This window comes from Lingula anatina, chromosome 2, assembly GCF_051362555.1.
Source record: "Lingula anatina isolate TDL-2025a chromosome 2, LinAna3.0, whole genome shotgun sequence".
NCBI classification, from domain to species: Eukaryota; Metazoa; Brachiopoda; class Lingulata; order Lingulida; family Lingulidae; genus Lingula; species Lingula anatina.
Genome location: NC_141768.1, coordinates 24,511,128 through 24,538,756, shown reverse-complemented (window position 1 = coordinate 24,538,756; position 27,629 = coordinate 24,511,128). Strand labels below are relative to the sequence as shown.

At 33.9% G+C, this 27,629-nt stretch overlaps 2 protein-coding genes across 10 annotated transcripts in view; one reads left to right on the top strand and one right to left on the bottom strand.

Moving 5' to 3' along the window:
• The window catches only part of LOC106171417 (uncharacterized), a 29,026-nt gene extending 25,134 nt beyond the window's left edge, over positions 1 to 3,892 (bottom strand). Inside the window, exons 1-2 of one of the 9 annotated variants that reach the window (XM_087005675.1) lie at positions 3,454 to 3,892; positions 1,955 to 2,038 (exon numbers count right to left, since the gene is read on the bottom strand). The gene's annotated coding sequence lies outside the window, so the exon portion shown is untranslated. Of the gene's footprint in view, positions 1 to 611; positions 979 to 1,646; positions 1,805 to 1,954; positions 3,002 to 3,453 lie in introns of those variants that run through there. The other 8 variants (XM_013551762.2, XR_015333036.1, XM_087005676.1 and 5 more) reach the window with 8 other exon arrangements.
• Positions 3,893 to 7,488: 3,596 nt separating this feature from the next.
• On the top strand, positions 7,489 to 26,099 carry LOC106171429 (dihydrolipoyllysine-residue succinyltransferase component of 2-oxoglutarate dehydrogenase complex, mitochondrial). The gene is made up of 13 exons (XM_013551780.2): positions 7,489 to 7,673; positions 8,362 to 8,404; positions 8,664 to 8,700; positions 12,204 to 12,277; positions 12,556 to 12,630; positions 13,915 to 13,970; positions 14,898 to 15,006; positions 20,473 to 20,726; positions 20,969 to 21,066; positions 21,298 to 21,496; positions 22,348 to 22,431; positions 22,869 to 23,036; positions 23,975 to 26,099. The coding sequence occupies exons 1-13, from the start codon at positions 7,530 to 7,532 to the stop codon at positions 24,107 to 24,109; spliced, it is 1,476 nt and encodes a 491-aa protein (XP_013407234.2). The 5' UTR covers positions 7,489 to 7,529; the 3' UTR covers positions 24,110 to 26,099.
• Positions 26,100 to 27,629: the final 1,530 nt, after the last annotated feature.

The following is a 27,629-nucleotide window of genomic DNA, read 5'->3' as shown; positions in this document are numbered from 1 at the left end:
GGCTCATTTTGCAAAGCATGATACAAATGGGTATTACACTTGGCAATCATAAATTTTCTGGAAGGATTCAAATTTCTAAAGGAAAAGCTTTATAATTTTGTATGGTCTGCATGCATAGAAATATGTCTAGTCATTATGTCCCTTTCTTTACTTCTTGTGGCAACTATGGGTTCTTCTAATTCGTGGGAAAACTCTTAACATTTAAAAAAACTGATAACAAAGGCTCTATAATTCCCCCATTTTATAACTTAACTGTAAATGCATAATCTATCAGTATTTTAAATCAAAATCTCTTTGAAACAGACAAAAAATATCTCTCAAAAATTTCTTGCAAGACTTATAAGTGTTATAGTGTTCTTTTGAACAAGTGTATGGTAAATGATAACTGTCATCATTGGTTATTTGTCCATCAAATTTTCAAATTCAATTTGCAACTAACAAAAAATTTCAAAAATCTCCTTGTCAAAATGGTTAAAGACATTGGAATAATTTCCATGAATAATAAAAGAGTGCTCCCATGATTGAGCATATACATGTACATGTACTAGCAGTATCAATATCAACATACATAAACCCTTGTTAAATGAAAAGAAACAAAATAAAGTATTTACCTTACTAAAGGTGCCTTGCTATCATCAATACTTTTTGCAGGTCTAATGAGTTGAGAGCTCTTACTGAACTGAGAAATGGGTTGTTCGCTGATGGACCGTTCATACTTATATATCTATCTTATCAGATACACATTAAGAAGTCACATGACCTCATGCATATTCATAAGCAAGTCAGCGACTCATTTTGTGTCAACAGGCTCCATTTAATCTTCCCCATTCTAACAATACCATAACTGATATGATTAGTGTGTCATTTTCTAATCCTGTCCCAGCCTTCCTAATTAAAAGAAGGTTAATTATTAAGTTTTAAGTGACATTGCTCTGCAAAAAATAACTTTCTTATTCCTAACATAAGAACCAAATGTCTGAAATTGTGGAATTTTTAGACCATCTTAGCAAAAGCTATCTTCTATACCAATATGGAAAATTCAAATACTCTACCTTTCTTATGGAAAATCTATATAAAATATAACATGAATGCTGTTCCAATCAAGAGATATTCTTTTTCTCTAACAGATCAGTTTCAACATAATGTTGAGGAAGCAGATGCAGAGGCCCAGTTACTAAAGTGCCTTTATAAAGTGACCTAAGTTGATTGACGTCAAGTTCATCAAAGAAATTAACCTTGAACAACACAACATGTCACTCAATAAATCAATTAAATAAATTTAAAGACAGTTATGAGTTTTAAATAATCTTGGTTTTACATTGCTTAATGGTTAAATTCTGAAAGATTAATACATTGAAATAATCAAGATAAATCAGGAAAATCCTCATAAAATGACAGATACTGGTAAGAACTCTAAATCTATGTATCCTCTCATTATTTAAACAATATTTTTTTAATCCACACTAATTGGTTTGTACAAATCATATATTAAAACTTTCTAATATTTTCACAATTTATGAATGTGGCTACTAATGACCACTCATTCCCATTATTATTATTATTATTATTATTATTATTATTATTATTATTATTATTATAAAGTACTAGTATCTAATATACAGAAAATCCAAACTTGTTCAAATTACCTGAATAATGTAGTCACATACAAACTGCATGAATTGTAGACTCAGAAGAACACAGAAAAATACTGGTATATGTTATTAGTTCCCTGTGTAGTCATACATGGGTATAGTAGTCTTATATATATATATCCCACAACCTCTGTACCTCCTTCAGGGTGAATGTTCCTATACTGAAGTTCATAATTACACTCTCACATTCTCTTTGTACTTTGCTAACAACTTACTTAATAATAGTCAGGTCCTTGAGTGATAACAGGGCAAAAGACAATAGAAACTTACGATAGCAGGCATAAGAACATCAACATCTTTACCTTTGTACAGGTGTAAATATAATATTCCCTTTTAACATGGCAATCCAGGAGTGGACACTTGACCATATCTCCTCAGACCTGGAACTAGCATAGTGAGTATGTTAATTATCAAAGCCACAGTTATCCTTAACAGGAGACGGATTGATTATTCTCAGGCTCTGAGCATGAATTAAGACATTGCAGGTGCTATAAGTTTTCTTAAAGCACCTGCCTGCTGAGCAGATACTTTGTCAGTTTTAACAACTGATCAAACAATAGACAGCTCTATCTTCCAGTGTGGTTCTCTCTGAAGAGGAAGGCATTTACTAATGAATAGTCCCATGTTTTTCCTTTACTTAGACACAGCATTCATTTATCATATCAATTGTCTTGGGAAAATTAAGAAAATGAAAACCTGTGGACATTTGTGTAATGTACCTGATAAATAAGTCATGGCGAGCAATGATAAACTGCTTTCACCCAGGCTTCTTAGCACTCTTCCATTACAAAGTAATTGATCCTATTGTTGTTTTAATCTGTCAACGCTGTAAGCTCGTCTTTGAAGTTGTAGTAACTCAATCTCCTAAACAACATGAGGGCATTGTGTGTAACTGTTACCTGTTAGGTTGGCTTTTACAATTGTGTCCCCAGAGGATAGAAGAAACAAAGATTAAGTGTTCTGCTTAAATTGCACTTTAGCAATAAGCAGTATTATCCTGATTAAAAACACATAGAAACAATTGTTTAGCTCCCAGACAGAGAAGTGAGTGTTTCCTCAAAAAGGGTATTCCTAATATTTTCATACTTTTGAGACATCATTATATTCAGAAAAAAAAAGATTAAAGATAAACATCATGCAGATTTAAAGCAAGTCTCTGGAAGAAACTGAAGAAATCAAAGGAGCTATTGCATAGTTGATGCATATACCTTTTTAAAACTTCCCTGACCAATAAATGCTGGTAGCATGCCAGTATTTGTAATCAAGTACAGGTAATGCCTTTCCTTAAGCTGCTTACCAACTGGGGAATTTGTCACTAAAACAATTTCTTTCTTTTTGAACATAAACATTCAAAGGTGTCAATTGGATAATGAAACTTCATTTTTCCAGGAACGGAGTATTTCCTAGTATATATGTAATTGGTAATTCAAACTGGCATGTTTTTGAATCTAAGAATGTGTGGTCAGAATTTTTTAATGAAATGTTTTACAATCTCCCATTTTAATTTTTACATTGTACAGAGCACTGAGATGAATACTGGTTTTATGTAACTCTTTATAATTATTTTTACTTAAATTAGGCCACAAAAGCTGTTAAATGTGCAAACTTAAGGATGCAAAAAAGCAAGCAGTATGGAGAATTGCTAATAGCTTTTAATAAAAAAGAAATAATGACAAATCAAATAAAAATTATAATAATATTTCCAACTGGCTGATTAAAATGCTTGACCCATCTCTTAGTCCTACAAATCACTTAAACAGATTTAAAAATGTGATATTTGTAAACCAGACATTTTACTTACCAAATTACAATACTGTAAAACTGAATGACAGAAATTAGATACTTTGATGAAATGACACATAAGGCTTGCACTATTGGTGACTTCCTCTCCTTGTTGCTACAAATAATCCACCCTGCCCAGCTTCACTAGATCACTGAGGTGCTCATCAATTACGACTATCAAATCGAGCAGTATACCGAACTGAACTGATCCACTTTGAGAGTTAGGTCCTAACATGCTATTATGCTAGAGGAGGTTTTACCCATTTTATTCGTTTTCTCAAAATCTCCACAAATTTACTCCTCCTGTTTAGTTAAGCTAATTAATTGGCCATGGGGGACATGGGGGTTCCATTTAGGTGAGTTTCTTATATAATAGCCAGGCTATTTAGTTGTCAATCTCACAAAGTGGACCGATCCAGTTAAGTGTACTGCTTGATATGAAAAGGGCCTAAACCCCATTTACACTGGACGGCGTACGTTCTTGTCCCATTTTAGAGTATTAAAACAATAATACTTAAAGTGCAGACAACTGGCCGATCATTGAGCATTCATTTTCCAACCAAAGCAATGCTTGTGACTCCTTTTTACGACAACAGCGATGCCAGTTTCATGGTCACACAAAGGACGCTGAAAGGACGCCATCCAGTGTAAAGGGGGTTTTAAATGTGAAGAGAATTTCAGTCTTCATTTCTTAGTTTTGGTGAATCAAGTGTCACTTTATGGACTTACTGAAATCATGTTCCTTGGATGACCAAAATATCTAAGCCTGTGACAGAACACTTATAAATTTAAACAGAATTAAAAGGGTTTTTTTTTTTTTCGTGCAATTTTTTATCTTATAAAGTGCTGATGCTTACTGATAATTTGCTCTTCATCTTCACAAGTCACAACAGATTTGTTTTAAACCTTGGGGATTCTAATTACCCATCCATAGTGCAGATTTACCCATTTCAAAACTTGGAGCTATCAAACAAAAGGTAAAGCTGTACCACAAAATGGATATTTAAAATGGATTACTGTGTTTAATAACATCAACATTTCCCATCTTTGAATCAATAATATATTTTACTCCTTCACAGTTTACTCTTACTGAATAATAGTAGAAGCTGCCAAATATAGCACAACTAAATTGTCTAGAAGGAATGATATCACCTGTATCAATATGCACTCAGCTTTCAAGAGACATGGTTTCCAATGTTGTTGTCAAATACAAAGTGCACCCAGCTCAAAATGGGCATTATATTCAGTTTTTCAAATTACGAGGGATAATGTGAATTTTAATTTTCAAATACAGGGAACTCTCAAATGGCTGAAAGTCAATATTCAAAAACAAACAGGATAACTTAATACAAAAATTCTAATGTTGTCATACCTTTTTGAAATAATCAAATGAAAATATCTAGCTCACTTTTTTTTTTACCTCTTACTCTAAATGAGAAACATAAATTTTATATAGCTGTGTCTATCAGCCTGTTCAGATATAATGAAGCAACAGACAATACGGAATGATTATAATCTAAGATCCAATATCTACACATTGGAATATAGTTTCTTTGGAACAATGTGGGTTTTGAATAAGTAATTCTTACATATAAAGTTGCAATTTATTTTTGCATCATTTTTTCGAGGAAGAACATTGACAGTGCATGCAGAGGCGAACCTAGAATGACAGCTCAGGTGTGTTAGAATTTTTTACTTTAGATGTGTCTGAGGCACTTTTGATTTAAAAATATTCTGTTTCCAAAATAAGCAGTCTCCTTCATTTTTTTTTTTTTTTTTTTTTTTTTTTTAGCAGGCACTTTATATTCCTCATAATAATAATAATACATTAATTCTAAAATTCAGCAAGACTGACATTCTCAACATAGTTTAGGCTGCTTTGTATTGAAAATTCATTTCAATCCAACTGATCTTAATCTAATCACTGTATATCAAATCCCAGTTGATATGACTCAAAAATGTGAAGGCAAAAAAGTTTATATTATGATTTCACAGATGTAAAAATGTTTTGAAATCATGTTAACCCAGCATACTTATGATGTTTAAAACAGAAACAAGGAATGTTTGTTCTAAATTTCTGAAATAAAAGACAGAAAGCATTTTCAGTTAACTTCTAAGGTTACACAATAATGCTTCCAAAATGAGTGCATTATTTGCATTTAGATGGTGAATGGATTGGGATAATGACTTCAATTGTGTTAGGTTGGAAGTTGACATTGTGTTTTACTCATGGTTGAGTTGTGCCAAGCTGTTACAATTGGAATCATTGGTGATAGCCAAATGCCTGTAACTAAGCGCGATTGTCCCTCAAAACAATCTCTACCAGAAATACCAGCAAAACCATTTTTTATTAAGCAGCAACACAGATTTCAATGAGTACAATATATTTTATTATATCATATTATTTTATCAACAGATCATACTGATTCTTATTTTAAACTTAGAGGGCATGCACAACAGATAATCCTCGGATCTACTGATCCACGGATCAAATATGGTGGACCCTACATGAAAGAGCTGCTGATAATCTTCCCGCCTCTGCATGCACTGTCCTTGCAGGGATCTAGCAATTAAACCCTGGAGCTTAATTTAATCCCAAACCCTTTAAATCAAATATTTAATGTTGATCAAAATTATGTGGTGACTTTGATAAGGTCTCAGCTATTCAAAAAATTAGTTTAGAAATTTAACTTTTTGTCTTTTTTTAATTTAACCTTCAAGCTCTACAACATTTGAAAGTTATTGAAAATTAAAGAGTTACATGGGGGGCAATACTAAGCCTAAAAAAGTGCAAATTTTTTCAATGTGAAACTGGCTATTTCTATGACCACGTACCTGTACTTGGCAACCTTAACATTAACATTAATCTCATGCTACCCATTATTTTTATAGTTATTTTTAGATTCATTTAAATCAATATATAAATATATTTTAAAAACTGCTACACAAAATTTAAGGTTGCTGATTTTCATTCTTGTTTATCACCAGACATGATATAGGGACCTCATTTCTGTTAAGGTATATACAACCTTGGACATAATAATGATTATTATGTCCAAGATACAACAAACCCCAGCAATGATATCCAGTGTTAATAAACATGCCATGGTTTGAACCTTGCAAGGATCTAAAGCTCAGAAGAAAATAAAGCAGGATTCGGATAAACTTTTTGGAGGTTTGCATTGGCAAAGATAAGAAGCTTTGCAGGATAAAAATATAAACATAGGCAAGATATCTTAATTTAGCAGAACCACCTGTAAAAATTACTTGTTTTTTATTATTTTTATTTTATTTTATTTCATTTATTTATTGGTGGAAATTGATACTGATCTCTCAGAACTATCAACGTTGTGGTGTTGTCACCTAATTAAAATTATTCTACATGTACATTAATTGTAGTTTCATGTATGTTTGTCTGTGTTAGTTTTCTACTTTCATTTTCTTGTAAAATCGAGGCTATATACATGTAGATTATCCATTGATGGTACCAGCATACAGTGTATATAGCTACTGTACTTTGTCTAAATTTACATGAATATTCAGAAAATGTTTCATTTACTCTTTTATTCATTTAAAATTTATCTTAATCATTTATAACATTTTCCTTCTCTTGTCATGTGTTTTAAGAAGATCGATTTTTGTCGTTTTATTTTTTCTAACGAAATCAAGTATTTTTGCCCATAAATTTCTACAGATTAAAAAGTGAGAAGCGACTACCGGGTAGTATAATCCAATATCCCTCTGAATAGTTTTAGTACGTTGTTGTTTGACTGAAAATCTATGCGTTTAAAATCATCACAAAACACCGAAAGTCATGTACAGAAAAACGAACAGTACCAGTCTATAACGTGAAGTACAAGTACTGAGTACATGTACCTTTTCCTGTTTTTGTCAAGGCGGTCTGAGAGTGCGACATCGGTTTCCGTATAGGCTAGGTTTGTCTATACTAGTCATGTCGCCAACTTCCAAATGACCAAAAAATACTTCAAAGACCAAATAAAGCGATCCGATTAAAATGACAAATCTGGAAAAGTACAAAAGACCAACGCTGTTTGGTCATTGAAGTGATCATGTTAGAACGAAAGTTAGGAAGTCATGACCTACTTTTGTTGGCCTACTACGCACGCGCAGACAAACCACGTTATTGCTAAAATGGCTACCTTTCTGGCGTCCAGTCGTCGGCTACCACAAAGTATCTCCAAGTTTCTGACAGGTAGACAGGTTGTGGAAAAAGAAAAGGTAAATTAAAAGTAACTAAATATCAAGAGGGTTGGGGGTAACTATGTATACCTTACACCCGCTTATCGATAAAGTCACAGAAAATTACTCATTCACTGAAGTTTTACACTTTGATATTATTTTCTCGACTCTCGTGTTAATGTTATTGCATATAGATCTAAATGTGATGAAATAATTTCAGTTTGGTTATAAATAGGTTTTGGCTATCGTATAGCACTTCAATTTATTCCTTTTTTGATATCTAAACTGTCGATGTTGGTGAGACAACATTAATAACATCTTAACGCTCGGCTGTCACCTTCAACCTTGCTTAGTTAGAAAACGATTGTCGTGAAATTGCTATATGATTTAAAAATCGGGTGCATAAATTGAAAAACCACAAAGACTCTCAAGCGTTTTGGGCAGTGTGAGGGTTAAGGTAATGGATGAAATAATATTGAGAGGTGTTTCTCAGTAGTTTAATTGTTACAGATTTAGTTCATGCTTTATCACAGCCATTTCGAAGAATTATGAATAATGTATATTTGTATAATAAACCTGAAATAATTACTAATTACAGTCTCCAGGCCCTAGATCTCATTATGGACCAGTAGGTATATGTTTCATATCATCATCTATGCATTATGGTCTATCAGAAAAACATTTGTTCTTAAATGCATTTCTCAATCATTCTCCTTTTACTTTTTAGATATTGGTCACTTGTATTAGGAACCGAAGTCGCATATCTGTTGGTAAGAGATAATTTTTGAATGTAGAATAATTGTTAAGAAAGATCTCTGCTATTTAAAATCATGAAGTGCAAGTTAAAGATTAAGTATAATGAGTATCCTATCTTGATTCTACACGCCCTATGATTTGATTGTTTATATCAACCCAGAATTAAAGCAAGAGATAAGTGTTTGTTGCACATTGATAGCATTTTCTGAGAAGTAGGGGACATTATTCCACTAATTTACAGCACGTGTCATATTTGCATTTAAAATTTTTCAGAACCTTTGAAGAGCAGAAACTTGGTCCTCTCATCAAGGTGATCATATAATTTTTTTCACATAAATGTTTTAACAGGAGGCAAAGAAATAAATTCATATTATAGTCCAGGTAATCTAAGCCATTTTAGGGCCAAACCTCAAAGTAATTGCAGCAGTTTTTATTTTACCACAATACTTTCCTTTGAACTCCCCAAAATGACATACTAAAAGTACCATAACTTAGTGTTGTTTTCCAGTTTTTACTTATTCTTATTTCTTCTGTGTGCATATCTGCTGGATAACAAGTGGCTGTTATTAACCTTAGGAATAGTAGTACATTGGGTTTCAATTGTTGCAAGGGAGATATGAGTTCAATATCAAATTAGTTTTGTTTGTCAGTGTTTTCTCATATCCTTCACTTGGGGTTTTATGAGAAAACTGCTAGGTGACTACCAATTATATCAGGAAAACTAGTATATCCTCATTTCCTAAAGCACATGGTGGTCATCTTTTTTCTCAAAGTTCTCAAAGATATACGCTTTTAACATACCCGCATCATAGGGGAGATAGAAGGATTTAAATAATGAGAAACAGACTAAAGTCTATTACATACAATAATGAAATCTTTGTTTTGCTGGCAGTAATTGTAACCTATGTACTAGTTTTTCGAAGGAAATGGTGGCCATCTTGGATTTCCTTGCAAACCCAAGGTAACATGTTTGTTCCCCACAGGATAAATATCATGTGGGTATTAAGGATGTTATGAAAACTAAGAAACGATATGCAGTATTCGTATAGCAAATGGCGGCCAAGTTTTATTCAAATACCTAGGAAAACATACTTGTTACTCTCCACACTATAATTAAATTATATTCTATGTGTGTGTAACAAGGGTGTAAAAAATACTCAGAATCAAACTATATTTGTTAATGGACAATAAATTCCTGACAGTAGTTAATGTAATAGTATGGTAAATGGTGGCCATGTTGGATTTTTTTTTTCAAAAATGTTCAAGGAATATGTACTAGATACCAACAAGATATATATTATAGGTCTAATAACAATGTGGAGAGCAATGTAAGTCAAACTTGATTTTATAATGAACACTTTTCCTCCAAGCATATACTTATGTAGCTGAAGCACATAAATTACTGTGGGAAATGGCAGCTGTCTTGGATTTTCTCAAATTGCCATAGGATACACATATTTCTGCCAACATATACATATTATAAAGGTACTGAAGTTATAGAAAATGCTGAAAAGCAATTTAAATTTGATATTGGGCACTTTTTCTCCCTGGTTGTAGTAGATACCCATTTATAACTATGGAATTGGCAGCCATCTTGGATTTTTTCATATTTCCCATGCTAGGATTCCTTAGGACTTTTAGTATGTCATTTTGAGGACTTCTTACAAAAGCACTGTGGTAAAATAAAAACTATTGCAATTACTTTGACCTCAAACCATAGATAGCCTGGACTATTGTGGTTGCTGAGATATTGATACTATGAGGTGTTCAGATTAATATGCTGCCTCTTGTTTACAACATACTCATATAATCTATGATTACCAGCTTCTCTGTATTTTACTAAAAACCAGGAGGAGGCATGTTGGTCTGTTAATCTGATTTCATTCAGCCAGAGTCCCTGTAGAGTTAGTGTGCAGTGATGTTACAACCTAACTCCTTCTGAACAGACCCTTAAAGTATCTAACTTGTGATTTTCTTGCCAAATTAAATTTTCCACAAAAATAAGGACTTCTCTTTTTCTCAGGGATCATTGTTCAATCGGCCCAGGGGTACAGTTGGATTCAATGTTTAATAACATTTCTGTTGAAATACTTTAATTTCAATGACTGGCCAATAATTTAAACTGTAATTATTTAAACTGTAATTTCAATGACTGGCCAATAATTTAAACTGACGCCTTCCTTAACATTTCAGAAAGAAATTTTGACATCAGGTCCTTTTATTTGAAGGGATTTATTGTTTTTAAGATCTGAATGACGTAGACACTGGGAAAGAAAAGTTAACTTTGCAGGATATGTAGATATTGGAAAGATAACTTTTAAACATAGAAGGCATACCTTTAAACGTCCAGGGGCCGGTTTCACAAAGCAGTAGTTAGTTAGAACAACTAACTACTGAACTACCTCGCTAACGAGCAAACTTAGCGATTTTCAAGGGGTGTTTCACGAAGCAGTAGTTAACTTATCGCTAAGTTCAGTCGTAAAGTTCGGTCGGTAGTTCTCTCGTTACTCACCGTAGTCTCGAAACCGTCTGCCGGAAGTGGAACTCTTGCGTAAAAGTGTCACGAAAGCACTAACTCTCCAATTTTTGGTGGCTGGAAATGCATAAGAACGTCTGCTTGGAGGTCGTCGTAAAGAATCTCCACCACCTTTTTGCCGCTCTTTTTGTCACAGCTAGGCGCAACCTCTCGTAAATTGCATCATCGTGTGTATATTCTAATAGATTCTGCCTTTCATGAAAACGCCGTAGTCTACGTTGCCGTCTGGCGGTACGGTTAGCAAGAAAGGTAGCCGCCATATTGGATACAAAGACAAACGACAGACAACGGTAACTAAGCAACCTTTTTATTTCGCTCATTACGCATGCGTACGATGAAACTCTTGAGTTAGCGACTGGTCTGACCAGTCGTTAAATATCCATGGTAACAACGAGACAATAACGAGCGAGAGAACTAGCGACTGCTTCGTGAAACGGCACTCTAACTAGCGAGAGGCTAACTACCGATCGCTAACTAACTACTGCTTTGTGAAACCGGCCCCTGACCATTGTCATAATAACCACATTCTATATGTTTTATCTATACCATTTGTTTAACCTAGTTCTTCCCGTCAGAAATTCATTTCTGTCTCATACCATTATAAGCCTCCATGTCTGATCTTAAATTTCTGTGTTTTTATGGCAATGAAGTTTTAATGTTTTAAACATGCCATATCCTGGTATGCTGGTACACTGCTCAGCTTGGGCGCAGGAGGACATTGGGCACATTTTCCATGGCCAGGTCATACCAGAGGCTATTATGGATATATGGTGCCTGCTGTCTCCTCAATAAGCAGTCTGTGTACAGAGGATGAAACAGAGGGTTAAGACCTCTTCATGGAAGTGCCAATAATTGTATATGATAATATTAACCGGGATAATATTTTTCCAACTATCAGCAGATTTCCCACTTTTTGGGAACAAAATTATCATAGGCCCCCTGGACCCCTCTCAATATTTTTTTACTTTTTTACTAAATGCCAGTTTCATCCCTTTATTAAGTATCTCTTATGCTGCTGCTTGGGTTGTATGCTCCACAGGGATGTGAACAGATTCAAAATTGAACAGATCCGCATAGACTATGCAAAATTTGCAAAACTGGTCGATATTAGGCTATAAACTGAATTTTTACCATATATTTTAGTCACATAATTGTAAGTACCGTAGTCACAAAAAATCTCTAAATTAATTGAATTACCCCTTTGCATGCTACATATGTAGTTTTGCTTGTGAATGATAATTGTAATTAAAAATTTATTGTTTGTTTTTCTTCTTCAGACCAAAAGATGCAGGCTCTCCAAAATCACATACTTCAGGTGTATGTCGGAATTTCCACCTGTCAGTAACACGGTGTAAGTATATGAAAAGTAGACATTTAGGTGCACTTCTGTATGAGTTACTGAGATCAAAGATTTAAATTCAGAAATGAAATAATTTTACTAGCAAATTTTGTCATTCTGAGTTAAAAAACCCATCAAACAATTTATATGAATGCTAAAATAGCTGTTTCTTGATGATAAGGTTAGAAAACGTACTGTAAAATATTTTAAATTTTGACTTTCAAAAGAGAAACATTTTTTGTCTGTTGTGTGACAAATTATATCTTAAGCTATGTCTTGTGTGATTGCAGGGTCAGAGGTCAGGGTTGTCAATACCCCTCCTTTTGCAGAATCAGTTACAGAGGGAGATGTCAGGTGGGAGAAAGGTAATTATAGTTATACACTAGAAGGTGTGAATCTGTGATGGACAGGGAGGGGGGCAAACATCCACTATACTAGTACATCACTTTCACAGTGGTTTTGGCCAAAGTCAATGAGCAGGGGGTTGGTATGTGTGTGGGAGGGGGGGGGGGGAGGTATTTAGATAATCTGTTCACTGTAAATCACTTACTCTGTGGGTTCAAGTTTCTGTGTGTTTGTGATTTTCACTACAATTTGCATAAAGCTTATTTAGTGGGTTCATGCAAAGGCAATTTTCAGTGTTTCAGTGTTGTGATTGTGTGTGTGATGCATAAAAAAAGTAGAAAGTACTCACCCAAGAACTCCACTAGCAAACTGGTCAGATCATCACACTTCTTTGCTGAACAAGATTCTAGATGTACAAATTGTTAGCCAACTGACTGTTGAGCTGCTTGTTGGAGGTTAAAATGTTTCTGTTAAACACCTTTCTGACTCAGTTCTTTTTTGCTCCTGTGGCATTATTGTTGTTTTTGTATGATTTTAACTGATGGTGAGTTTACATTAAAAAGATACAGGTACTTTTTATTAATGTGGGCACTTAGAAAAACCAGGATATGGGGGTTTGTAAAAGACGGCGCAGTGCTTAGTATGTTACTAAATATCTTTTTTCATTTCTGAGATATTTAAATATTGCTCCATGATATTAGTCATTAGTGAAATTAGACAGGAAATTAAATTGCAGATGATTATATTTTCATCGCTTCTGTGCAAAATTCTTAGACCTTTAAAGATGGAAAAAATAGCACCATCTATTACATAAAACCGAGTAGGTTAATTGATATGATTAAGGAATGAATAGCAGATATAGCTGGATAAAAGTTCATAATGAATTTTAAATTTATGTTGTAATGATATTTTGCACTCTTGAAGGAAATCTTTCTTAAATTGAAATACCAATATTGGTAATAATTTAATATTGTATGAACACTTGAAAGGTATGTTGATTCTTTAATATTTTGTCTTTTCACAATGGACCTATAAATATTTGAATGCTTTGGATTTGGGTACAAAAGATGAAATATTTGTAACATTGCTTCAGACTTTTGTCATGTATCGCATTAAGAAATGATGAAATTTTTCATTTCATTGATGCATAAAGCATTTTGAATATATGTCATTGGCTTATTCTTTCCCATTGTCTTCAAAACCATGTATGTACTGTTTGTCTACAGCTTAGATTTAATGTACAAGACTTTTTTTCCAGAGAATTGCCCTTTCTTTTTGGTAATTTTTTCCCCATAATTTTATAGCTGTGGGTGACCAAGTGGCTGAGGATGAAGTGGTTGGTGAGATTGAAACAGACAAGGTGAGCCTGCATTGGCAACTGAAAGAGAATGTGTTTTGTATTATGCTGGCTTGTTGTTTGTTTGCTAATGGCCATAGGGATATTTTAGCACAAGAAAACTGTTTTATGATTTTTGCAGATTTATTCATAGTTTGGAATAAATTTAAAATCTGTCCAAAGCAAAATTCATTGTTTATTTGATCACATCTTTTTAAACAAGCAAAAAAAAAAAAAAAAAAAAAGGAGGGGAGAGGGAGAAAAAGACTGATGGCAGGTTAATGTCAAACAAACATTTCCATATGTTTCTGTGGGTTTTCTCTGAAAATCCCATTATTATGATATCAGGTATTTTGAAATCCATCCCATTGTGGCACTGGGACATATAACTGCAGCTGTATTTTTGCATCACAGTTGCCATTATTACTTATTTTTCCTGGACTGGACAATAACAGTAACATTCGAATTCCTTTAAGTCAGTAGTAAGCTATGGTTTCACCTTATACTAATTCTTTAGCCATTGGTCTGAGGCAATTGATGAGTACTTGGCTTTCAACTAATCAAAAGTTAGTATTTTTTAGAGTTATTAAGCAGATCATACCAGTGTAACTTTTTTAAACAATTATTGTATATTCCAACCTTGAGATTGTGACATTTGATTGGAACTAGCATATTTTTATTTTGCTGAGTTTCTTAAGTCTACTAGTACAAGTGGACAGAGAAATGAAAAAAGTAGCTTTATAGATTGCTGTTCAGTAAGTCTGGTAGACTTTATCAAATTGAAAAATAAGCTAAAACAAACACTTAAATTTGACGTAGCCCAATTAGACATGTAACTTTGCCTGTCCAAAGTGAGTTCTTTTGGTGTTTTGCCTTGGATTGGTGAGCTTATGTTGCCAACTTATATAGTTCTCCAATAACTTGTATATTATGTCTTTTGAATACTTACAGACTTCTCTCCCAGTCCATGCCCCTGCTGCAGGTATCATTGAAGAGTTGTTAGTGGAGGATGGAACCACAGTAGAAGCTGGAACAGCTCTGTTCAAAATAAGAATTACAGGTATTGTATTTGGTGCATGTACGTTCTTGTTTTGTGATGTCTTTTAAAAGCTCCTGTCACTTCAGGGGCTGTGTTCACAAATGAACTGAAGACGCCCCCCCCCCCCCCCACCCCCTTAATTGGTCTCACAATACACATTGTGGGCAACATGTTCACAGTTTGCTGAATTATATTTATAAAAAAAAAAAGAAAAAAAAATACAGTATTAAAACAGCATTTTAGCTACTTAAAGGAAAGGGACTCATGGCATTGTTTCCAGACAGATTTTTAGCTAGTGTCTTCTTGTGATATTATATTGAAATATTAAGGGATCATGTGCTTGGAAGTGATGTTTTGAACGGATATATGAGGTGAGTGTAGCAGTGCTGGCAGGTTGACTGTGTAAAATGTTGACCAGCGGTGGCTGTGGTACTTACTGTGAGTAAAACTTCATCCTTGCTGATCCAAGTACGATGTAAAACCCAGATGGTATGCTAACAGCTACTCTGTTAACTGTGTAAGGTCTGACAGAGACAATAATAACACTTCACTTGAATCAAGAAAAAAAAGGATGCACTAGTAGAAGTTGGTAAAATCCTCTTTAAAGGGAACATGTATTTCTTGTATATGTGCATGCTTCAGAAAGTAAAAACCTTTTGGTCAATTGTCAAACATGAGTATGTGAAAATGGCCTACTTTTAGTTATATTATATCATGCAACTTTGGTGTTTTTAGTTGAACGCTTTTATAACTGGAAGTGTCCAAATATTGACAGTATGTGATTTAATGATTGTGTTGGAGAAGAAAGTTGCTGTAAGAATGCAATTTTGCTTGAATGTGAGCCACTTTCACAAAGACTATATAACCCATAAGCTGGTTTAAACATTAAAAGAGGACCAGCTTGGTTATTGAAAGTTTTCAACATAATGAGTTGTATCAATATTCAATACCCAATTTGTTTTAAAACAGCCCACTTCAATATGCAAAAAACAAAAGGGGAAATCTAGGTCATTGGTCTGTGACACAATAGTTGCTGAAGGGGAAAGTATCAGCATTTGTGCCATAGTGAAGGTTTGATCTCCTACATAATTAATGACACTGCAATTAGTATTTTAACATACACACTTTATTAGAGTTGGAATGCTGATGCTATCTAGGCTCATGTTTATTGAAAAAAAATGGATAAAAGATGATACATGCGACATACAACACAAAAAATGTCAATCATCTGACCATTTGTAACAGTTACTACTGGGATTTCTTGTCCCCATCAGCCAAATAAGGCACCCTTATCTGAAGGGACCCTCTCACAGATATTTTCAACAAAGGCATCTTGCCTATTCATCAAAACAATTTTAACCAAATCACAATCAGTTGAAGACTTCTCACTTTTTACTGAATGTGCCCATTTTATACCATAAAATGCATTATTAACTGGAGCTGGAGAATTTGCTTTTTTAGCCAAACATGATATATATAAAGCAATGTGAAAATATTTTGCAGGCAAAATATCCTTTTTCTTATTATTCCTTCCATCTAAGATATGCTGCATGATAGCTTCTCACTGTGCTATCTGCACAACTCCCGCATCAAGCTCTGCCATAAAGCCCATTTTGGCTGCCAACTCTGCTGACAACTGTTACACTTTCACCTTGAAATTCTGCAAAAACAGATTTATAAAGATAATATCATTATTAGCAAATTTATTGCCATCAAACAGGAAAATCAATCCTTACAGCATACATTTTAAATGGAAGATACCTTCTTCCAAAAAAAAAAATATTACAAAACTTCCCCATTCCATAAAATTCTTTTTTTTCTCTTGGCAGTTCTCTGCAATCAGCTACTAATTTTACAAGGTTTTCATTTTGATACGCTAACGGCCAAAAACTTGCTGACGGCCAGTCTGGTGTTATGAGAGTAACATACGCTCTACACCGTTTCAAATACAGAAATACTTTTGGCAATATACAAAATGGTGGAACATTCCACCCATTTATACTACTCCAATAAACAGTAAATGCATCAACTCCGTTTGCCCATCTTGTCAAATATCGGAATAAAACACAGGTAACTTTTTATTGTACTCTGTTGCTAAAAAGTCTATTTCATGAGGTCCCCATATTGATTCCAAATAATCAAAAATACATCCACTTACACCCCAATCACCATTATCAACTATTCGGCTGATTTGATCAGCATACTGATTTTCTCTGCGTGGAACCCATTCTGCATGAAACGTAACTCTGTTAACAATGCATAACGCAAATTTTTTTTCATACTACCCTTTTCAATGATATTCACTACACCTGTGTTATCTGAAAACCACTTAACAGATTTTCTAACATAAAATGTCAAAAAAGAGCCAAACACTTTTTGCAGCAACAAGTTCCCTCCACATTGAACTACAAAGCCTTTCATTTTGATCCCACATTCCATGTGCAATGTCCAAAAGATGCTGAGCCATATATCCTCCATACCCTACTCCACTGGCATCACTAGAAACTACCTTTTGTATGCAGTGGTCCACTATAAACTGCCTTTCAACAAATCTCTCTAAATTGTCTTTCCAAAAATTAATTTGTTTTTAACTTAGCTCATTCAAAGCAATTTGCTCTTTCCATGAACCAGCTTTTACTACATCATAGCTTAAATTTTTTTTATCATGATACAGACAATATTTTCAGTTACAAATGACAATGTGATAATCTGACCTACTAAGCTGGCAATTTGATGAACATGTATAGAACCTTTCTTTTTGTAGAAATTAGTAATATCATTGATACCTTGACTTATTTTGTGAAGCCACGCATCTGGAATTTTCATTAAGCCAGATTCTAAATTCAAGCTGTACCCAAGAAACACTGATGAGAAAAATTAGTTGAGAAGGAAGCAGAAGATTCATATTTAGATTTTGTACGGTTTATGCTAATTTTTTTTTTTTTTTTTTTTTTCTTTTTTTTTTTTTTTTTTTTTGCTTTTTCAGTGCTTTACTTCCTGCTTTGTTTATCATCCTCTCATCTTCTGAATTGCCCCAACCGCCTTCACTAGAATCAGCGATTTTAATCAACTAATTTCTTTTCTTGACTTTTTTTGCGACAAATGATCTTCTAAATTGGCATTAAACTCAAACTGAATTCTGTTACCCTTGGGTTTCCACCTAACTGCCAACTTCAATTTGAATTTTTTCACCTGCTCAGTTGAACCTTCGATTTCACTTCTCAACCAATTCCTCTCTGTAGTAACCTGGGATTTTGGCTCTTTAATAAATACCGGACAGTTTCAAAAATCTGCTGTATAGATACTGGGTCTTGTTTGAAAGCGATTCAAATAAAATGCCTGGGAAAAAGGTATGGGGTATTGTATTTGACAATTACTTTGAAAATCTGAGACTATAAATATTTAGTGTCATATACTGGCAAACACTATTAGATGTGTAACAGACTTTGTCCTCTCATTATCTCTACCAACAGAAGATCCTAATTATGAAACGACAAACAGTTTTTTTCACAAAAGTATCACATTTTATGAATATGTAGGAGTAATTGTTACTTATTATGCCACATAATGAGGTATTGAAATATATATGACTATAGAACACTTGTGTAGGATGGCCCATATAATCCATAGTATCAATTTGCTCTAATTTGTTAATATATACTTTCTGAGTATCTTGGAATCGTGTTTGTGCTCCCAACATTTGATCCTAATTTGTTGAATTATCATTTGTGAACCCATGCTTTGATTTAAACACCTGTGCTAGTACATGTTTGAAGTCTGTGCTCTCTTCAAACAATAGTCAGAATTGGTCTTTCAGTTATAGTTGGGTTATTCCTCCTTTCTTTGGAATACCAAGTGTTGATCTCACAAGACACCATTACCATTGCACAATGTAACATAACACATTAGTTCACATTATATGAAATCACCATCATGTTACGTAACTTGATATAATATATGACCTCACATGGCATGACATAACATGATATCACTTTTTTTAGTGTATTTTATAAACTGGGATATCTCTTGTTTGTACAATCCCTCTCCACCCTCCTCTTTTTATTTATTTATTTATTTATTTATTTATTTATTTATTTATTTATTTATTTATTTATTTATTTATTTATTTATTTATTTATTTATTTTTTGCATATATTTTAACACTTGGCTATTTCTTCACACAAAATATTCATCACAATTATTGAAACAGTAGAACATGTTGGTACTGATTTACTTTAAGTTCATCGCAGTCCTTTCTTGGAAACTGGCAAACACAAAACAGATGCTTATAAGGTATTCAAAGATGGGGCATTGTATTTGACAATTACTTTGAAAATCTGAGAGTAAAAATATTTAGTATCATGTACTGGCAAACACTCTTAGATGTGTGACAGACTGAATTCTTTGTCCTTTCATTATCTCTAGCAACAGAGGATTCTAATTATGGAACGACCAACAGTATTTTTCACAAAAGTATCACATTTTATGAGTATGTAGGAGTAATTGTTACTTATAATGCCACACAATAAGGTATTGAAATATATATGACTATATAACACTTGTGTAGGATGGCCCATTATAATCCATAGTATCAATTTGCTCTAATTTGTTAATATATACTTCCTGAGTATCTTGGAATATTGTTTGTGCTCCCAACATTTGATCCTATTTTTGTTGTTGAATTATCATTTGTGAACCCATGCTGTGATTTAAACACCTGTGCTAGTACATGTTTGAAGTCTGTGCTCTCTTCAAACAATAGTCAGAATTGGTCTTTTAGTTACTGTTGGGATATTCCTCCTCCTTTCTTTGGAATACCAAGTGGTGATCTTGCATGACAGCATTACCATTGCACAGTGTAACGTAGCACATCAGCTCACAGTGATCGAAATTATATTACATGAAATCATTATCACCCCATTTCCATAGATTTTTAGATCGATCTATCCCTGTGGGGAGTGTCACTAGATTACTGTCAGCTTAAGCGTCTGTCCCGCCTATTAAAAGCTGTAAGGGGGTAATTAACTATGGTGCCCGCTCGGCTGACTGCAATTTAGCGTGAACCCCCAGGGAGTTAGGTCGATTTAAATCTTAATCTTTAGATCGATCTAAATCTCTGGGAAAGCACCCTATGTTACATAACTTGATATCATAAATTATATGACTTCACATGACTTGGCATGTATTGTCACATGACATTAGGTCATATGGCACATGACATGACGTGACATTGACGCTAAAGACATTGTATGATGAAGCTTGACATATTTTCAACTGACACCTGAGTGTAACTGCCCTAGTCTGTGAAACAGTAGCCCAGATGTCTGATCAGAGCAAAATTTAACATGAGCCCTGATAAATTTTTATGTATTTAATTAGTTTCATGGGAAGATGTTTTTATATTTGTTTTAATTTATTAAAGTTAAAAATTGGCAGGGGTAGCATTTCACATGATAGACTCACCAAATTGAACTTTTTGGCTGTTAGGAGAAGCACCAGCCAAAAAGCCAGAAGCTGCGGCAGAGAAGGCACCATCAGCTGAACCTGCTGTCCAGCCCCCACCCGCACAACCAGCTGGTTCAGCCAGTGGACCCATCCCCTCCAGCCCTCCGCCAATCCCACAACCACCACGGCAACCCATGAGTGAAGTTCCCACAGCATCACTAAAGCCTACGCCTGTAACAGCGCCATCTGGGGGTATTGCCAGCAAACCTCCTGCAGGAACTAGGCAAGAACAGAGGGTGAGGGCAACATTGAGTCGTGAAATTAAGAAAACATGAGACGAAAAATAAAGCTTTTAAAATTGATTAGTACTACAATTTCTTTAAATGTTGTCTTTTACTCTTTTTAGAGTAATATTCTGTATGTTGTATTTGTAAGGTTGTAAGTTGACTTACTGTGTGGAAAAATGTTTACAGATTTAAACATGAAGGTTAAAAACTCAGTATTATTATTGTAATTATTATATTTATAATCTTTTCAGATAAAAATGACAAGAATAAGGCTTGCCACAGCAATGCGTCTCAAGGATGCTCAAAATAAATGTGCAATGCTCACAACAACTCAAGAAATTGATATGAGGTAAATGATGATTGATGCCTTTGGTCACTAGTTATATTACTTTATGTGAAAAACACCAACTTTTTGGCCTCAAGCAAACACAAGTTTGGAGAGTTTGTTTAAAAAAATGTCTGAACATGATTTAAAGATTGTGTCAGAAGCACTTCATCCCCTTGAAGTTTCCGTGTCTTAATTTTTTCAGTTGGATCATTGTCATTATTATTATTATTATTATTATTATTATTATTTCAGTAATCTTATGGAAATTAGAAAGATGCATCAAGAGGCCTTTGTGAAAAAGCATGGCATAAAACTTGGTTTTATGTCTGCTTTTGTTAAGGCCTCTGCCTCTGCTCTCATGGACCAGCCAGTGGTGAATGCTGTTATAGATGAGAAAGAAATTGTTTACAGGGACTATGTTGATATAAGTGTTGCTGTGGCAACACCAAAGGTAAACGCCAGCAAACAGCTCTGTTGTTTATTGTAATTGCATCACCAGCATATAATTGAGCAATTGCCCCGTTTTGTGGTGTTAAACAGAACAGAAAGGATGGAGGGATCTTTTAGGTGGCTTATGCTCCAAGAGGTGCAATAGGTGTAAGTACGTATAGACCTTGTCACTGCCAGTGTACACAGGGTGTAGTATTAATAACTATTATATATACATTGATTATAGAATGGTCAACCACATTTGGTGTTTAGATGAAAGTGATTAACCAATTTCTGTGTGCATCACTGTGAGTTTAGTATTTATGCAAGCAATATTGTTCACTTGGTACTTCTCTGAACTCATCTGTCCAATATTTGATCCTACATTTTTTCTGTCATGTATGTCTGTTGGAAAAAGTGTGTGTGTGTGTGTGTGTGTGTGTGTGTGTGTGTGTGTGTGTTATTTAGTTTTTAGTCACATAAGCGTTTGTAATGTGCTTGTCTCATTTTTTAAGTAATATTTACCGGATGCCTTTTCATTTTGTTTTATTAGAAGCAAAGGTTATAAAGATTGCCTTAGCTCCAAAATGTTTTAAAAATGACACAAAATGTGCTCTAAGCCTCTTGCATCTACCTCAGATATTTTTATTTTTTATTTCTAAAGAATGCTAGATATCCAGTTGAGATGAAATATATTTGTATATTTATCTTTTTTTTTAAGCCTCAATAGGACTTAGAAAGTGATAAATATATAGTGGTAAAGATGCAGCATTGTCATTCTAATGATTTTAAATTGGTAAGTTTTCTAAATAGAATGAGAAAATATAAATAGTTTTTTCATCAGTTTGTTAGTTTTTGTCTTTTTTCTTCTAGGGACTTGTGGTGCCAGTTATACGGAATGTAGAAACCATGAATTTTGCTGACATTGAATTAGCTATCAATGAATTAGGAAAAAAGGTACTTAAGAGAAATGGTGATGATGACATCCTAAATTGAAACACAGCACAATTTGTTTTACTTACATTTAGATATTCAGAGATTTTTTAACAATATCTCTTAGGAAAGATCTTTTAAGTTATGGTCACCAAAAGAATTTTTCTGATTTTAGAATTGTTTAAAACAATATTAAGTTAAAATGATCTTTCTAAATGATTATTCCATGTCACAGATTGATACTAGATTTTACACTTAAGTTGACACAAACTTTAGATGGAGAGAATAAGACAATTAACAATCATGAGCCAAAGTTGGAATGTATTTCCAGAAAGAAAAAGAAAGAAAAACATCAAATACTTTTTAAGGGAAATTTGTTTTAATCAGTGAAATTCCTTAGCTCACATTATAGTTAAAAGGATGAATAACATGAATGAAAGAGTGAAATAAACTTTCATCAGGCTCGTGATGGCCAGTTGGCTATTGAAGACATGGACGGAGGCACTTTCACCATCAGTAATGGCGGAGTATTTGGCTCACTGTTTGGCATGCCCATCATTAATCTTCCACAGTCGGCTATTCTGGGGATGCATGCCATTTTTGATAGACCTGTTGCAGTGAATGGCAAGGTAAGCATCCAAGAAGGATGATGTGAGGAAGTTTGTGAAGGTGAACTTTTTAATAAGTTTTTTTTTTACAATGTTTTTAGTGTTAAACAAAGTAGTAAAATTTTTGTGTTTTTTTTGTGTTTTTATTTTTTTTTTATTCAAAACAATGTTTTATTATATCAAACATAATATTGGGAGATGACTGCTTTCAGCAGCATGTCTGCCTTTTTTAACAGGTACATGTTATACTGTGTTGAAGGTGCTGGCACTTGATTAGTTTTTATTGTCACATAGCAGGATATTGTGTGTGGGGCAAGGGGGGGACGTTGAATTTGCTATTCTCAAGTGAGCTGTTGTGTTTCTCTATCAAACATTAAATTTATAATGTTTGGTGCTTTTCGAAGAGACTCTCTGTTTACCTGGATATGTATAATGCGTATAGAATTTAAAATATATTCTAAATTAATGGTGCCGATATTCAGTGCATTTTCTGTTAATGTCAAGGCCATGATATTGTTTCAATGATTTATCAGATAACAATGACCCAAGTTTTCCCGAAATATTGGATTTGGGTGTATGGACATTTTCAAATTATTCCTGTTAATTGATATTTAGATTGTTTATTTCCCTAAACACAAGTAGTTCTTCAACGTTCGTATTAAAAGAATAACCAGTATATGTAGCAAATTCTTTTCAGCATAACAGCACACATGAACATTTGAGTTAAACTTTGGAATCTTATATGGCGATCTTGTCAATTTGTCTTTTATAATTTAACAACAGTCATTGTAAGTGCTCAAACAAACTTTAACTTCATGAATATGATTTTCTGCCTCATTTTGCAGAAAATGAAACCCAATTTCTTTAAATTAAATCTTGTGACTTGCATGTTATCATATTATTCTTGGTTTGTGTATTTTGTGTATGCAATTTAACAAAAGGTTCTTCTGCCTCTTCAGGTTGAAATCAGGCCCATGATGTATGCAGCATTAACGTACGACCATCGATTAATAGACGGAAGGGAGGCAGTTACATTTCTGCGTAAAATAAAGTCCGCTGTGGAGAACCCAATAATTCATCTCCTGGGTTTATGATGACAGGTGTGGACAGGGGCTCTTGGAAGGCTCTTGTTTTCTGGGTTATTATAATTATTGCTGTCCGATTCCTGACAAAAAGTTCTCTTTAAGTCGGCATTGACACTGGAAGGATATGATGCATACATTTACTGGTATATTATATACACAGCTGTTCTGGAATTAATTGTTGGTTGACACTAGGTTTTGTTTAAGCGTAAAGGCACTTTTTATGTTTGTAAACATGCTTTACTGAATTGTTTGTTTCTTATGTATGGACATTTGTGATACAAAAGTATTATGGTGAACTTTGGTAAGTTGAAACCAAATTGCACCAGTTTCAAACTATCCCAGATTATGACTGACAAAAACGTTAATACCCTTTCAATTTGCACCTTTTAAGGAATGAATATGCCAAACATAATGCCTGACCAAAAATGTTTATCTTATGTTCCAGACAAAAATTGATGTAGTTCAAATTTCCCTGTATGGATAACTCTTAAAAACTCAGTATGAGCACAGTCAGAATGATTCTCACCCAGATCCCTATTAAATATAAAGCATCAGATAATAATAACAGTAGCATAAGAGAACTGACTTGCTTAGTAAATGTAGAAGTCTTACGTAGTGGTATCAAATATTAGGATTGTTATTGCAAACAAAAAGATTTAACTAAACATTGAACTGCTAAAATATATCTATGTTATTTGTTTTACAACTATTGTTGGAAATGCAATTCTCAAGTTTCAATTATTACATATTTGGTTATGTGTTATTATACTTGGATGGTTACTCCAGACTAGACAAGTTAAACAAATTTAAACGCACAAAGGCCAGTGTTTAAGAAAGGTGTGTCCTACTTATTTCATTGTCAAACAAAAAAAATGCTCTCAGAAATAATATTTCAATGAATGTACAAATTTGATAAATAGAGTTAATTTTTTATTTTGTACTGCATTTGCCTTACAATTTTGAAATTATTTGTAAGTTTTCTCTAGGTACTAACCTAAGAGGAGAAATCTCATACAGTAAAGAAAATATAATTTTTTTTTTTTTTTTTTTTTTTTTTGTCATTTGCAATAATTTTGGTTAAAAAACCTAAAAAGCAATGTAAACCATGATCTTTCTCAAAGTGAGTTCTACTAAAACTTTATTATTTATAATGTCAGATAAGGGACAGTGAAAATGCACCAGATTTTTTGTGAAAATTATTGGATATAGTGGTTAGACTAGCATGCAGTAGAAATATCCAAATATTGTTTACCAATATAAAAAAGGATGTACACTTTCATCCACATTAGTCTTCCTCCTTATACGGTTAGGGCTCATTCCCAGTGAAACTATCATTCTATGAAGATCAATCCAAGTCAATGGGGAATCTTGCTGAATCCAAACAGATTGACATGCCTCCTGGCGTGGAGTAGAATGCAGAAAAGCAGGTGTTTTTCGAGTATGTTAATGAAGAGGCATGTTAATCTGATTGTGAGAGTACCCACAGAATTGGATCCATCTATGTGGAACGATAGCTTCATTGGGAATGAGCCCATAAAGTCTGGTCTCACCTCTGTTTCCCCATAAATTGTATTCTTGCCTCTGACTTAAAGGGATAATAACTTCGTTTTGGCCAAAAAATGAATTTTCCCGGAGTAAACGTCAATTTTCCCATACTTACCAATGGTGAACGAATCCATTTCTACATTCAAAGTTAGTACTTGTTTTTTTTTTTCTAAAAAGTTTGGTTTTGTGTTATAATCTCTTAAGACAAGCTCAGATATCAGAATAATAGTATAACTGCCGTTTTTGTGGCAAAACAATAAATTATATTTCTATGAGTTGTTTACAATGTTTTTATTGTGAAATATAGATCTCATACGAAGAGTTATTATCTCTTTAATTCAAGTGGCTTCGTTGATTCAGTGACTGCTTGCTTTTGTGTTCTACAAGTTAAATGGATGATGGACGTTAGTAAGGGTGAAAAGATAATAAATTCTGAGATGATTCGAAACCTGTCGTTAGTGTGTTGTCTTTAATCCAAGATGACAAAATTGAATCTCAGTGTTGTGATAATGGAACGTAAAACTGATCAGCGAGGATCGTGTAAATTTGCTGTCAACCAGGCAAAACGTGAGGCAAGTCGAGAGTTCTTTCCACCAAGATACAAAAACCAAATTTTGTTCGTTGGACTTTGCTTTGCCTGCAGATAAAAATAATTTGTCAATTTTTTATTATTGGGTAAATTTCACTCAAAATTGGCAGAATTTCAAAATCATTTGCCAAATTTTATGAACAAGAACAATTGCCTTGAACTTTAATTCAAAGTCTGCAGTTTTTCCCACTGGCATATCAAAGTCAGACATCTTTAATGACTTCAATCTGAAATTAAGTGACTATTAAAAAAAAAAACAGAGTAAGAGAATCTTCCGGATTGAAAGTTACGGAGTGCATTACGGTGCATGCCATGATGTTGAAATCATGGTTCTGGTTGGATCGTGTATGATTTACTATCGCCACTTGTATGTATACATCCTCTGGTTTGTTATCTATACTGCTTTTTTTCAATAAACAAAATAGAAATAGAAGGACACGGTACGATAAACCGGTCATTTCCCAGTCATTTTGAATGTACCCGTCTGGTAAAAAGTTTCTGTAAATATACCCCCTTACCTCCTTATAGGGGTATCGTCATTCCCCACCACAAGAGATAGAGAATAGTGGCAATAAATTAATGAATAGAGAGAAAGAATAAATATGATACGATTTATGACAAATGAAGGAAAAGCCTTAAACAGCGATATTATCAGAATTACAGATGATAATTGATACGACATTTCTGTTTTGGTGAATCTCCAAGTCACGATTTTCGTAATGGACACTCACTTAAGCTTTCTTAATTGATATGATAGGGCTTCACGCGCAATAGGCCCATCGTCACCACGGATGAGTGTACTATTTAACTAAATCGACTGAAGTGGGAAAATAGAAGAAGACCATCATTTACCGAAAAAATATATGGTGATGAGAGGATGGTCATCTATGTTGAAAACACCAGCGATAAGCATGACCATGTGCTTGATGGTGAATCGCGTGCTTGAACCTACCGGTATGAACAAAAGGTTTAAAGATATTCATTGCGTTCAAAAAAGTTTTTGGGGAAAAAAACGTTGGGAGTTCTAAATTGCGTTTACATTGTTACCACAAGTGACCAAGCGACACGAAATAGCAAGTCAATAAAAACAACAGCTTTTTTTTTCGTTCATTATTTTATTATGTGGCTTTGTAATTCATTTAGATCGGGCAAGAAATGCAGTCTGGTATTGAGTAAACAAAAACGTTGTTGACATTATGCAGCAGATCATTACTTAATTACCTGACTTTTGTTTGGTAATTAAGCTAAGTTTTTATCACCGGAACTACTTCAATGTTCTGAGCTAATGAAGCATGTATGCAATTTATGCCATAGATATATCGATTCTAAGCAGAACCGATGCAGTTGACGTGTAGGCAGAGTCACTTGATGCTAATCTTTCGTTTTAAGCAGAAC

Coding starts and splice junctions, on each gene's coding strand:
- LOC106171429 (XM_013551780.2), top strand. CDS start 7,530: ATGACCTACTTTTGTTGGCCTACTACGCACGCGCAGACAAACCACGTT. Junction 8,405..8,663: donor CCGAAGTCGCATATCTGTTG/GTAAGAGATAAT, acceptor AAAATTTTTCAG/AACCTTTGAAGAGCAGAAAC. Junction 15,007..20,472: donor GTTCAAAATAAGAATTACAG/GTATTGTATTTG, acceptor TTTGGCTGTTAG/GAGAAGCACCAGCCAAAAAG.